Genomic DNA, 14,580 nt, shown 5'->3' on the forward strand with positions numbered 1-14,580 from the left:
TGCCCATGAAATTCCATAGAAAATTCTCTCTCTCTCTCTCTCTCTCTCTCTCTCTCTCTCTCACACACACACACACACACACACACACACACACAGTTTTCTACAGTATATATAAATAGTTATGTATGTTTGTATGTAAATGTATGAAACAACAACATTTAATAGCCTCGGCTAGTAGCCTGTTTAAAGAATTTCACGGTTGCAGGGTTTATTTATTTTTAATGAGGTTTTAATGAGTTTTATCAGCTCCAGGCATCGGTACAATATTTTAAGAACAATTCTCAGACTCAGACATGTGGACTTCACGCTGACTCAAATTTGCCTACAGGAGCTAAGATCAGACGTTAGATCTGATTGTACCCTCCGCTCAGGTCCAAATGACTGAATGATCACTTTATGTCGAACATTCATTTGATAAATGAGGGCCATTGATTTTAACAGGGGTCATTTTGACCCACTTATGGTAGAGTGTAGTGTCCAGTCACTCCTGCATCTAAAGGTTAATTGTGGTTTCATTTTCATAGTGATATGTTGGGAAGAGATTGATTAACAAAGTTTTGAGAAGATAGGCCTATACACTTTATCTGTCAAAAATAAATCACATTGTCACAATCATTTCATGTAAAGATTCCAACTTTATGGGTGACAGTGTATACATTATAACTAGAGTGCTGAAGAGCTTACGAGAAAAGAAAAAGCAAGCAAAGCAGAAGTTGCCAAACATTAGAGCCAGTGAGGCTGTCACATGGCGAAACATAAGAAAACATTGTGTAGATGTTGAGAAATGGGCTCATGTATGGCCCGTGAGGATATAAATGCCTACGATGTGTCATAACAAAATAAATGTAACCCTTTAGGTTTGATTGTGTTCTATATTTACACTGTAACCTGCTGGTCCACTGTGGTGTTGACACAGAATCCATCCAAGCTGCCCAATATTACCTATGAGCAATTAAATCACATCTTTCTTTGTCTTATTCTGCGTTGACATAATACAAAAATTATGTCACCAAACTTTAATCAAATCTTTTAAATACGTGACACAGATGTATTAGTTATATTTATAAGGTGATTAAGCAAAAGTTGAAGGGACAGCCACTGACTTCTGCTTTTTGTCTCACTGCTGTGTGTATGTGGGTGCGTATGTGTGAGTATGTAAAACAGAGAGCATGTCTGTACTGCTTGACGGGAAAAACCACCATCTCTGTTGTTTCGAAATGTTAAAACTTGCAAGTCATTTTCTTGCAGTTCAGTCACATATGAAAACCACCACTGTTTACTGTTCTAAGCAGTAAAGATCCAAACAATAAAAAGCAAAAATTACTTTCTCTAAAGAAATGTATGAAAGTGTGCTAATATGCTGTGGGAAACCAAGGCTGGTTGTGTTTATTTATTGTTTATAGTGTCTTGCCAGATTTGCAACAATCTTATAGACCCCCTAGTGACATGATTAGTATTGGTTCTATTGAATAGGCGAGACTCGTCTCCCTTCAAAAACCACCCTATAGGTCGTTTGTACCATGCAGCAACCTCCCGGTCTGAACAGTGAAGCAAACCCGAACTGCCTTAAGCCTGCATTCTTTCAAAATTCCGACAGGAGTCACCAATGACAGTTACAAAAGCACCCTGGTCCTATCTATTTCAATACAAAATAAGATTTATTCTCACTCGATTTACTTATTTACTTCAGAAAAAAATCCTGTGGCAACATTATGTCCTCAATCACTAGTTTCAAGTCTTCTTCAAGATAATATGATGTCAGTTGTGTAAATAATGGTCCCATTTAGAATAAAATAGATGATAAAGAAGCCTATGATTTGGGGTGTGGCTACATTTAATTGACAGGTCGCTAACAACTAACGTAACATACATTTTGTTTTTGTATTAACAGTTTATTTTTAGATACCTCCTCGTGCCTCCCCAGTCCAAATATGGTCTCTCCCGGATTCAAAAAACAAAGATGTTGATGAACGCAAAGCAAGATGGCAACAGCCGTAACGCAGAACTCGATACTTCAAAACGGGCAGTCCACAATCCAATGGGTGACGTAACGGTGACTGCGTCCATTTTTTTATACACATGGTTTGTACAAGCAGCAAGAAACTACCCATATTTACATTTTAGACTGTCCTCCACTGCCCTCTAGCGGCTGAAGAAATTATGAATAATGGTGAATTGAAGTATAAATGGTGGAAATCGTACTAGGTAGGTAGGAGTGGTGGTGGTGGATGAACAGACGTCCATGTGAATCAAAAGTAAACGATGTGATTTAAACATCCTGTCATCCTAGTAACTACATCACATTTACATTTTTTTTTTATAACACCTTACCAGGATTATTTCTGCCTTAAACCTAGGTCAGTGGTTTTGTAGCCTAAATTCAATGAAACTGCAGCCATTTTTACAACCGCAAAACCGTACGTTTATGTATAATGACGTGTGTTCTATTTTTAGAACGCTCCGCTCCGATCTGTACCGCGAACCGAGAAATGCTCATATGTGTCATTATAGGTGGTATTGACAAACGACTTATTCTGTCGTTTAGGTTGGAGATCTTATTGTATAGGCTCCAAGTGGCTGTGGAGCATAGTCATGTAGAACTTTTACCTGTATAATCTTTTGCAGGTTTAATTTACCATGTGACTTCAAGAAGCGGTTAAAATCTATTAACATCCCAGTATATTTAAATCCACACATTGTTCACCTGCTACATGTACATGAACATTAGTTGTAGGTCTATTGGTTACGCAAAAGAGGCAACACAAATGTGTCCTCTGCATACATTATGTTTTTTAATTTCAAGTCAAAGCAATGGAAGGTCATTGATTTGTAGATTGAACAGGAATGGACCAAGAACAGATCTTTGCGGGACACCGGGAGGCAACTGCAATAATTTGGATCGATATTTATTTACAGATATTGATAATGGCTTATGCCCATCTACATCCTGTTAGCAAGTGGCAAACTCTGGGCCTTAAAACTGCATTCATTTAATAGCCAACAGGAGATGTCTGCAAAAATGAGTCCAGTTGTATTGAAGTTTATGAGAGAATTACCCTTTTTATCGCTTATTTATCTCAGTAAACATTGTTTTAGATATTTGATACTATCACAGTGTATTTTCCAGTTTATTTAAGTTCACTGTAACATTTTGGTTGCCTAAAATGTCGCATTCAGTGTTTTATTTTACTGCTTCATGTTTAATTTATGTTTTCTGAATGTGCTTTTTCTGTCTAATGTATTGCATTGACACAGCTATCCAAGTGCTAATTTTAAAAAATACACAGCAAGGCAATAATAAACATCTCATTATTTAAAAATGTTTTTAGTGTTGTTAGCGCCCCCTGAGACAAATAAGTATACTGTTCAAATAAAGAGGAAATGCCAAGTGACGCTTCATTCACATGCACACAAGTATGCAGACTTTTAGTGCACAAAAGCTGCATATGTCTGAAACACATTTAAACCATAAAAGGTATAACAGTTCAATACAAAACAGCTGAGGATGTTCTAGAAAGTTTTGGGTTAATTGGGGTCAAGAAACCCATTTGTTTGAAATAAGACCTTCTCACTTCCTTTTGTATGAGTATTGACACCCACAAATCTGCACCACTTGGGTCACGTTGATAATTTTTCCGCTGACACTGTAGCTTTTGCCCTCAACATCTTTCATCACACTGGAAGAATCTGATCAGCAGAGAGTGAAGGATGTTCAAGCTTTTTGTGCTCTTGGTTACTTTCTTCGAAGCCCGTAAGTCAGTGTGTACAATTTTTAATATACTTTTTATAAGTTTCTCGTGATATATGCATTCAGTGGTGATTAATGTATCTTTGTTTCAGATGGTGTTCTGCTCTATGCGAACCCCGGGCACAATGTGACTCTACCCTGTTACTATGACTCCAGTGCCACAAATCTGTGTTGGTACAAGCAGGTTGCAGGGGAGAAACCTGAAATAATATCCTCTTTTTACAAACCTTTAATGAACTCCAACATCTTCCACAACCAGTTTAAAGTCAACAAACGCATTTCAGTGCATACAGGACAAGGGTTCTACAATCTCACCATTTCTAATGTCCAGGATTCAGATTCAGCCATGTACTACTGTGGAAAAACCAGTGTTGTAGTGACTGAATTTCAAAAAGGGACATTTTTGGTTTTAAAAGGTATTTCGTTTCACATTTTAGACACAAAAAACCTATATTTATTAATTTTTCACCTTGATTTCCATTCAATAACCTTTTCTAAAAATGTCTATTTTTCAGACTCCAGTCGAAGGTCTTTTCTCCAGCAACCGGTGTCCGACTCTGTGAAGCCTGGAGGCTCTGTTACTCTGAACTGCACGTTGCACGCTGGAACCAGTGACACAAAACACAGTGTTTACTGGTTCAAAAAGGAAAATCCAAGCAACTCCCGTTTAGGAGTTTTGTACATCCACGCACACAGCAACAGCAGCAGGTGTGCACAGAGCCTGGAATCCCCTACACAGACCTGCGTGCACAGTTTATCCAAGAGGAACGTGAACACGTCGGATGCTGGGACGTACTACTGTGCCGTGGCTTCATGTGGAGAGATACTGTTTGGGAACGGAACAAGACTGAAGGTGGAAGGTGAGCAAAAATTTTTTTTTTTTTTATCTAAATTAAAGCCACTTTTTTTAAGCTTGTTAACATTGCTTTTTATGTTTTTACAGAAAAACAGGATGACATTTTTCCACTCTTGGTGCAGTGTGTGGTCGCAGCTCTGCTTGTCTCTGTTATCTTGAACATAATTCTAATCTGCATCCTCTGCAAAATGATACGGAGAAAACATGCTCATTCTGAAGGTATGATTCATTCATATTTACCGGAGAGAAAATTCACACAAATTTTAAATTCATATTTAATTCAAGAGGACTCTTATGCATCCTGAGGGACATTTTAGGCTTTTTTAATTTTATCAACCGTTTTGCCTTTGTTAAGGCATATAGCATACATTTTAGCAAAGCTGCAATTTTTTTTCTCAACTTCAGCTAAAAATAAAAGATTATCTCAGTACCATTAGTACAAAATGTATCCTTGTAAAGTCAATTAAAACCCACACAATTTGATCCCACAATCACTGCTCATTATAGCTCATTAAAAGTGAAAAATAATATTAATAAATTGTATTTGTAAAGGATTTTCATGAAGGTGACATTTTTGGCCACTAAGGTAACAAGAGACACTGCACAAAAATAAAAATGCAATATATTTAAGGAGAGAAACTACAAATAGGGGAGCAACCGGGAATTTGGGCCACATGAAAAAACATCACCACCTCATTATTGCAAACTATGCTGACCATGAAAATATTACACTGTGCAGCCAAGGGTGCAACATTCTGCATATAATAGAAAATACATATTTAAAGCAAAACTTATATGAAATGTGCTGTTTTTGTGTCATCTTAGGATCATTGTGTGGAAAAATAATTATTGTGCTTGAAATCTAATCATTGAAAGTAATTTTATCATTTCATACTAATACAAAAATATATTATAAGTAATTAATAATTTTATAATGATCAAAAATAATTTATCAAGGCCCCCCTACAATTGGAGGTAGTATTTTACTACAATTATACACTCATAAAGTTGGAATAATTTTGTTTTCTGACACAATCCTCTGTTAATTGTGGTTTAATTTTCATTGTGATATGTTTGGAAGAGATTGATTAATAAAGTTTTGAGAAGATATACACTTTATCTTTCAACAATATATGACATTGACACAATCATTTCATGGAAATAGGTAAAAAAAATATTTTGTTCCAACTTTATGAGTGAGTGTGTATAATATTACGACAATACAAATGAATTAATGTTATTTATTCATTTATTTTTTAAAGACAAAACTTTTATTAGCACACTGTGAAGGAAGTATTCTCTTAAGACGACAGGTTATTAATATAATATTGAAAATATATTGATTTTACTGATTTTCTTTAGAGCACCTGTCAGTCATCAGCCATTCAAATAGGGTAAAAAAAGTTTTAAAAAAACTATTCAACATGAAACATTTCTTATAGGGCTGCAACCCCAATCGAGTGTCCCAGAATTCACAGCTAATAGTCAGGTAGGTCCTTTTTTTTTTTTTACATGTATATTGACTTATTCATCCTGGATGTTCATAGGTTTAGGCTGTGATGATAATAACCACTATTAATAACATTGCTTTCTCATTCTCTGCAGAATGAGGAGTGTGATGCTATGCAGTATGTAGCGCTGGACTTCAAAAAGAATCAAGGCAGTAGCAGGAGACAGAGGAGCACAGAGGAGAAGACCATTTACTCTGGAGTTAGACTGTCGAACCGCAAGTGACCAAACTTTCTACACCTTCTACAACTACTGCAATCACTTATTAATATGATTATTATTGTAAAATCCACTTTTGGTAAGCTTTTAATGCTGTATATGCTAAACTGTGAATGCTCTTAATCAATGTTTGCCTACAACTTTTCTGTTCGTATGAATAATAAAGACAAAATGATAACCCCATAAGTCTCTACATGAAAAATAATTGTCAAAATCTAAACAGCAGAGGCTGAGATATTGCAACACTTAATTACTTAAATTAATCTCCAAAAACACTGGTACCTACATTTCACATAATGCAATTCTGCTGACATCATCAGCTCCAATAACAGAGGACATTATCCAACTGTTTTCTGGCTCTAAACTGAACTTTATATGCAAACTTGGTAGTGTGTCTTTGAATGCAGCCTCAGGCATCACTTCTATTCACTTCACTGTGTGCAGTTCATATGTTGGCCAGTAGGGGGCAGCAGTTCACCTGCAGTAGATGAAACATAAGTGTCACACCATGATGCTTTCACTGTTTGACCTTTTTAAAACGATCAACACATTTTGCTCCCCAAACAGTTACTAGTTGCTGTGACCACCAGGTAGCTCAGATTGGAAAGTTATTTAAAGTGCCGCAGAAACAAAGCATTGAACATTTCAAAGACACGTGTGAGGTGTGCCTTGTTTGCTGAACCCACAGAGCGATGAGTTGTGGTCGACTGACATAAATATCTCAGCTCGAGCCTTTTTTCAGAGCAACGTCAGCATCAGTTTTATGGTTTCCAGCAGATGAGTTTTTTTCAAAATATACCTTTATTTTGAAATTATGGAATTTCAGCTTTTTCTAACGAGTATAGGTCAGCTTTTAACCATCTTAACTATGTACTATGATCATCTATTATCTTATGTTTATCATCACTGCCACAACTTTTTATTTATTTATTCATTTATTTATTTTTAAGATATTTTTTTGGGTATTTTTCAGCTTTATTTGACAGTGACAGAGACAATGGAAGGGTAAGACATGCAGCAAAGGGACCTCAGGCCGGACTCAAACCCTGGTCCGCTGCTACAAAGACTCAGTCTTTGTGGTAAGTGCCCAGCCAGTGAACCACCAGAACGCCCACACTGTCACAACTCAAACATTTTTTATTATTTTACTATTATTATTATTATAATTATTGTTAATTATTGGGGAGGAGGGGGGTTAAGACAATGTAATAAATGTTCAGTGTTCCTTTGGGGTTGTTGCTTTCAAACACTTACAATGTGTTTTATAGTCCGGCAGCTGACAGACTAATGAAAAGAAAGAAAGAAAAAAACTTCACACTTCTGAGTTCCCGCTCTGGTCAAGCTCGCTCACATCGAGTTCAACCCAGGTGGTTTTGTCACCCCCGCCCCCTTCTCCTCTCCCCCCCTGACAGGATGTCTATGTGGTCTGTTTTGTGATGCTTGTTTGTTTGTTTGTTCCAGTCGCTTCACATACCGCCTCTGCTTTTTCACTTGTAAAAGCCAATGCATAAAGTCACAAAAAAGTATTGATAAAAAGGTGTTAATACTGGCTGAAGCAGAGGAAGGAGGAGCAGTATCACATGGTTACTGGGGGCTGGGCTTTACTGTCTCCTCTTTTTAACCACATCTTTTTTTATTCTAGCTAAATTTTGCCTTCATGTAGCTGTTTTCATATTTGGTATTATATATCTGAATGAATGAAAGAGACAGATTAAAGTTGTGAAACACAACATAAGCCACAAATTTGTTCTTCGTGTTTAACAGTGCAGATGTACAGAGGAAGTATATCCGCCACTAACTGACCTGATTCGCATCTTAATGCTAAAAGGTCAGTGGAAAAACAAAACCCAGTATTGTCACATGATGCATCTGCTGCCCAATGTGGTGCTCTAGTCGCCACCGCACAGTGTTTCTTACTGATAGTCAACAGTTATGGCATACAATGTGATTACAGTAGAACCTCATACTATAAAATGTACCCACGCTGTTGGTATCGTGTCCACATTTTGGTGCACTACTGTAACCTCTGGCTTTGCTGACTCTCGATAAAAAGGCAGATCTGAATATGTTCCCTGAAAAATCTTTTTAAAAGTTCATGTAAACCAAGTGGCCTATTTAAAGTACAATGATGTTGTAGGACATATTCACCATAATAACCACCAGAGAAAAAAGTGAACTTTTTTTCCTCTGATTAAATCAATAGTTATCTAATTAATGATATTTTGAGTAAAAAATAACTGATTATCATTGTTTTAGGAAAGTTGCTCTTTGCATTAGTATACTGTGTAAAAAAGAAATAAAGCAAATCTACTGCATCTGCATCTGTGTTGTTGCCTTCAAAATGAGTGACAACTGATGCCCCCGGTGTGCAATACTTTAAATTAAGACAGGTCGGTGTCATCTGTTGGGCACATAAATAGTCAACACAGCACTAAAAAAAACAAATAAAGTGTGGTGAAACCGAGTGGCCACAGCTTTTTCCAGTATTTTGTTTACAAACAGTAAGCTACAATTCCTGCATAGTATGCCTTTAATGGATAAAAAGTTACAATTAAATAACTTAATTAACTTTTTTTTTTTTAATTGCTTGTACTACACTGTACTGTAAGAGTACAAAATCATATGCAGATTTTTTTTTATTTGTTGCTTTTATTAGTATAAGACAATGGGCAGACTTTGTTCTGTAAAATTCATAACAAAATGTATGCAATTTATGTCTTGTTGTCGTGAATAAGATACAGAAAAGCCTTTGTCGCTTGATAACAATAACCTTCATCAACAAATGAACCAAGAAAAAGGCTCCTCCACCCACTCATTTCAGCAAGTTCAGCACAACAACATGACAGTATTGAGCACTGAGCTCCAAATGACTTAAAATGACATTGAAGACATAACAGAGTTTGACACACAACCATGTTCAACTTCCCTTGCTAGTTAATTCTATTAAAAAAGGCTTTTAACATAAAACTCTTGCTTCCTCTTTTCACTGTTTGCCACATGGTCTGACTCACATTCTCAGAAATGGGTGGATCTATTTTCCATTTAAGCCTCAAATCGTTTGAGAAGCAGCAAACATTAGGCCCTCCTTCTGTCACTTTGCACGACTCAGGAAGTATGGCTACAAGTGAGAAGAGTGTTGGTCAGTATGTCTCGTCTCTACTGAGTCAACAACTGTAGAGCTCTCACCACAGTTTTGTTCAAGCATGTACATACAGACCACAGACATCAAAGGACTTTTTGAGTCACACGCAGTAGCCTGCTTCTGTCTGGTAAAGTCTACAGCATGAGTTGACAGTGCTGTGAAATCTGCATCAAAATAAATTAAAAAGTAAAAACAATTTCCTTAAAGCTTGGGAACAGATACACCTCAGTACAATCAGAACTTTTTTTTTACTCCAACAGAAACACAAGCTCTGACACAATTTCACACATGTGAACAGTGAATACGTGTAACAATCACCATGCAAAACAACCACTATTTCTCTAGCCAGCATACAAGAAACTTGTAAAGATTTACTAGAGTATGCCTCAGAAGTTGTGTAACTTATGTAACTTATATATCATGCACTTTCTGAGAATTGCAAGTTGATTTCACCATACTAAAATAAAGGGAAACTAACAGCTGTCTGGGCATGAACAATAGATCTGTCAGTTTGAAATGGCATGTTCCAGGAAAGTGTTAAAAAAAAGTGTTTTCAGTCAACCAGTAACTGTAACTGTAACAGGCAAAATATGTTAGCACATGAAAACCCTCTCTGTCCACTCCTCAAGGAACTCATATTAGTGTTTGTGTTAGTTAAAGGTACGCTATGCAGGATTTTCCTATGAGAAAAAACAATGTATAGACAAATAGATCCTCCTCAATCATCAATTATGGCCCTCTTGAAGTGTGTGTGGTGGTGTCTCTATGTGCAGGGGCCCTGTCCTCTGCCAGTGTTTTCATTTTTTAATTTTTCTGTGTGTGGGACGTTTCTGGGAATCACCCCTTGGGCACAAAGCTCCAAAAATGTCACTTTCAGCTACTGCTGTTATTAAAATAAACATTGGCTTTAATTTACAGGTAAAAGGACATGGTTGGGCATTAAAACTACAACTAATACTTTTTTCGCAACAGCTATTCAATGCAGTTGTGCAGGATATGTTCTGATAACAACAGTGACTCTTGGTTTCACACAGGACACAAATACCAATCCCCTGGGTCAAAGTTGTGTCAAATGGGATACACCTCACGTCCCTAGCAGACCATCATAACATAATTTATTTACTCTAAGTGTCGAATATTGCTGCGGATGGGTGAACATGACAATGAAGGTCATGACATCCTAAAGTATAACATGGTTTATATGTTTACTGAGGTAATTAATCAAGTAATACGTCATTTTCTCATAGACTTCTTTTGGCAATCACTGGAGTTGCCCCCTGCTGGCCATTAGAAAGAATGCAGGTTTAAGGAACTTCCACATTGACTGAAATCTTTCAAGCCCAGAGGCTGCCTCTTAATAATAGTATAGTAGTAGTAGTAGTAGTAGTAGTAGTAGTAGTAATAGTAGTATAATAGCAAAAAATATGAGATTTGAGATTCTATCACCCATTTCTTCCCTTAGTTCTCAACCCTTTCCCTCCTTTTACCTTCAAACAGATATTTTCTGCATTATGAAGTAACCATAACATACAACTGACATCTTGTGAGGGGGAAAATTGACATTAGAGGGCAGTAATGCAACACTAAAATTGGCAATTTTCCTTCAGAAACACTAGAAAAAGAACAAAAACAATGACACTGACTTTGTTGCCTTTGTGGTTTCCTCTAAACGGAAGACTTCTGATTATGTGTATATGGGTTGTTGCGCCATTAAGGGAAAAACTGTGTTGAAAAGAAACAATATGTTACCACAGCCATTAACTGGAAGCTACTAGCATTAACCAACTGGGTCAAAATACTTGACCTGATTTCTGTTTTGTTTTTTTCTACATCCATCCATCCCTCCCACACATTCCCTTTCAACCCACAAAACCACACACATCCCCAAAAACATACTTTCTTACATAAATAAATACTCATATAAGCAAATCTAAATCTAACAAATAGCAAAATAGAAAGTATTTGTCATTGCTGAAGTATACAGCATGCTTTCCAAGCACTGTGCATATTGTGTTGAACAAACACTGACATACACCAACTTCTACACCTCCAATCAAAAAAGTTTCCACTTACTGTTCTCCACTGTACAACAACACTGATGTAACCAAAAAGAATCAATAAACCTCAATTGCACCTCTGGTCACCTGATCAGACTCTTCTTTTGCAAGAGAACAAATCGCAAGACTACACCAAATCAGCCAGCTTAACCAATCACAAACCGACTTCGTCTCCTATAAGAGTTGGGTGCGTCCGTCAACATACAGGATACAGACTGCAGAGCTTCAAGGATGATGCCACTTTGCATCTTTATCCTGCTCCTCTGTGAGTATTTTATACCTCTTTTGACTGTTTCTGTGTGCATTAATATCATTTAGATTGAGAGGGATGAGGTTTTAAAAATATAAATAACATTATTGTATGCATTTCTCTCACACAGGTCAGGTGCTAGCTGTTGAGACCTCAGGAATAACTCAGGATAGTGGCGTCATAACAGCTCAAATTGGGGAGAATGTCACTTTGAAATGCTTATGTCAGGACGATGTTGTAACTTACCTCTCTTGGTACCAGCAAAGCTTGGGAGGCAAACCTCTTATTATATCAACTCGTATGAGGCTGAACACAGAAGCTTCTATATTCCCCGCATTTAAAGAAAGGTTTCAAGTCTTAGCACGTGAAGGCATCAATGATCTCATGATCAAAAATCTTCGTCCATCGGATTCTGCAACATATTACTGTGGGAGTTTAGAATTCAACGCGATTGAATTTGGACAGGGAGCTTTCCTTCATGTCAAAGCCTCACTGTCCAACATCCACGCGGTCGTCCACCAGCCAACACTGCAGCCACTGCGTTTGGGAGAATCTGTGAATTTGAGCTGTACAGCGTACGCTGAATCATGTGCAAGGGAGCAGAGCCTCTACTGGTTCAGACATGGAGCCGCTCAGCCTGTTGTCATGTATCACAGTGCGGGAGAGTGTATACAGCTCTCCAATGGACAGTCTCACATGAAAAACTGCACTTTAAACCTCACTTTAAAGTCTGTTGATGCCACTGATGCGGGGATGTACTACTGTGCTCTGGCTTCCTGCGGGGAGATTGTCTTTGGAAATGGAACAGAAGTGAAGATTTTAGGTAGGTGACGAAAGCTGACTGTTATATCCATAAATATAAATACAAGTGGGATCATTTACTAATCCCTTCTGACATATATCAAAATGAAAACTGTATAAAGAAAATGTGTTAATGTTGAAATTGATAAACTTAATTGTTTCTTGTATATATTAAATCATTCTGAATTTGATGCCTGAAACACATTCCAAAAAAGTTGCTTAGCGGCATGTTTAAAAGTTAAATTATTTCCCAATCTTGCTTGATTAACTACTTCAGTTGCTCGACAGTCCAGGGTCTCCACACATATTCAATGGGGGGGGAGGTCTGGACTGCAGATAGGCCAGTCTATTACCTTCACTCTTTTCATTTGAAGCCATGCTGTTGTAACACATGAAGAATGTGTCTTTGCACTGTCTTGCTGAAATAAGCAGGGACGTCCCTGGAAAAGACATTGTCTGGGTGGCAGCATTTGTTGCTCCCAAATGTACCTTTTCATATTAAAAGTGACAGTGACAGTTATTATGGGTTATGGGAACACCCAACCCCCCATGCCATTTGCAGATGCAGTAATAAACTGTGTTCACTGTGTTAATTCTCTGAATTGTTCCTGATCCGATGTAGTAATCCTATTTATAGAATCATGTCATAACGTCAGTTTTAATACAGGATCAAAGGTCAAGGACATCCAGTGTTGGCTTTCTGTCTTGCCTGTTACTTGCAGAGATTTCTCGAGATTCTCTGAAACTTCTTTTTTCACAAAGTTGTTAACTATGCTCCATCTTTGCTTGTTAACAACCAAACCTTTTCGAGGATGCCGCTTTCAAACAGAGTCATGACACTGTCACCTAGAACCTGTTTCCCTGTAGAATGTTCTAACAAGCATTTTTTGAGTGTTCTATAACTTTCCTAGGGTTTTGGCATCAATAAACAGGCTATATTGTCTTTGTACAGTTTTCAATTGAATATATGTCAAAAAAGATCAGCACATTATCACATTCTGTTTTATTGACGTGTATCAAAGCACCCACCTATTTTTGATTCAGGGTTTTGTATAAAAGTATTATAACATGTTTTCTCTTTACTGCATGTTACAGTTGAAGGTTCTACCAAAGCCCCTCTTCTCCTGGTCTACAGCCTGATTGTGGCATTGGCAGTGTCTATTATCATACTTCTGAGCTTGGCATTTATCATGTACAAGTTGAAAAAAAAGATATGCTCTGTCTGCAAAGGTAAGGCTTTCAGAATAATATTATTTAACATTTTTCTCTATTAACACGGCCTGATCATTCATGCATTTTAAATTGCAGGAACTGCTTCTCATGTGGCATGTTCTGCAGCTCCTGACGTTGCGGTGGGTGAAAAAAACATTTACAGGAGCACTGAATAAGATCATAATAACCGCTTTATTTATTTCTTCAATTATTATTTTCTGATTTATATTTTGTCATCACCAGAGCCGAGACACAGACATCCATTATGCTGCTCTGAGTCTAAACAGAACCAGTGAACGACATCGTCTAGACGACAACATGGAGAGTGTCTGTGTGTACTCCAGAGTGAAAAGCAGGAAGTAGTGTAGTTGCCTTCAACCAATTCAACAAATGTTATCTCTTTCTTGTCAATCATTTGCAAGTCAAGTGACTACATGTATAAAAATGTTGAGTAATTTGTTGAAAGAAAATAAAACATTGTCCGTGCAATATGTGTGCAACATCTCTACATGCAGTAAAATGCTAGACACAGTATAGACAAAGCAGGCTCATAAAAACCCCCTATGATCTATTAATATCTGCCTTTGCTAGAAACATAAGCACAAGTTGCACCTTACGACCTATAGCCCGCTCTCACCGTTCACCTTCACTCCTGTGGTGAACGTGGTGTGAACTACACAGTCTAAGTTTCCATTAGTGGAAACAGAAGTCCTTGCAGAGCTTGAACACAGGAAGACCGGCCTATAGCTACCAGGCCACAGCATTTTGCACCTTAGTGAGCCTTGC

The 14,580-nt window shown here is 37.4% G+C and overlaps 2 protein-coding genes across 2 annotated transcripts; both read left to right on the forward strand.

Moving 5' to 3' along the window:
- The first annotated feature begins 3,638 nt into the window (after window positions 1-3,638).
- LOC131989237 (uncharacterized) lies at window positions 3,639-6,486 on the forward strand. Its single transcript, XM_059354426.1, has 6 exons — window positions 3,639-3,751; window positions 3,841-4,164; window positions 4,264-4,608; window positions 4,692-4,823; window positions 6,047-6,093; window positions 6,210-6,486. Exons 1-6 carry the CDS (start codon window positions 3,709-3,711, stop codon window positions 6,336-6,338), a joined length of 1,020 nt encoding a protein of 339 aa, XP_059210409.1. The 5' UTR covers window positions 3,639-3,708; the 3' UTR covers window positions 6,339-6,486.
- Window positions 6,487-11,746: 5,260 nt separating this feature from the next.
- On the forward strand, window positions 11,747-14,252 carry LOC131989786 (uncharacterized). The gene is made up of 5 exons (XM_059355119.1): window positions 11,747-11,796; window positions 11,912-12,604; window positions 13,678-13,812; window positions 13,891-13,934; window positions 14,038-14,252. Exons 1-5 carry the CDS (start codon window positions 11,763-11,765, stop codon window positions 14,155-14,157), a joined length of 1,026 nt encoding a protein of 341 aa, XP_059211102.1. The 5' UTR covers window positions 11,747-11,762; the 3' UTR covers window positions 14,158-14,252.
- The last annotated feature ends 328 nt before the right edge of the window (window positions 14,253-14,580 follow it).

Source organism: Centropristis striata, chromosome 17 (assembly GCF_030273125.1).
Source record: "Centropristis striata isolate RG_2023a ecotype Rhode Island chromosome 17, C.striata_1.0, whole genome shotgun sequence".
NCBI classification, from domain to species: domain Eukaryota; kingdom Metazoa; phylum Chordata; class Actinopteri; order Perciformes; family Serranidae; genus Centropristis; species Centropristis striata.

Bases quoted from the DNA above. Each gene is read 5' to 3' on its own strand.
- LOC131989237 (XM_059354426.1), top strand. From the start codon at position 3,709: ATGTTCAAGCTTTTTGTGCTCTTGGTTACTTTCTTCGAAGCCC. The intron at 4,165-4,263 runs GTATTTCGTTTC...TCTATTTTTCAG, and splicing joins GACATTTTTGGTTTTAAAAG to ACTCCAGTCGAAGGTCTTTT. The intron at 4,824-6,046 runs GTATGATTCATT...CATTTCTTATAG, and splicing joins AAAACATGCTCATTCTGAAG to GGCTGCAACCCCAATCGAGT.
- LOC131989786 (XM_059355119.1), top strand. From the start codon at position 11,763: ATGATGCCACTTTGCATCTTTATCCTGCTCCTCT. The intron at 11,797-11,911 runs GTGAGTATTTTA...TCTCTCACACAG, and splicing joins CATCTTTATCCTGCTCCTCT to GTCAGGTGCTAGCTGTTGAG. The intron at 13,935-14,037 runs GTGGGTGAAAAA...TGTCATCACCAG, and splicing joins CTGCAGCTCCTGACGTTGCG to AGCCGAGACACAGACATCCA.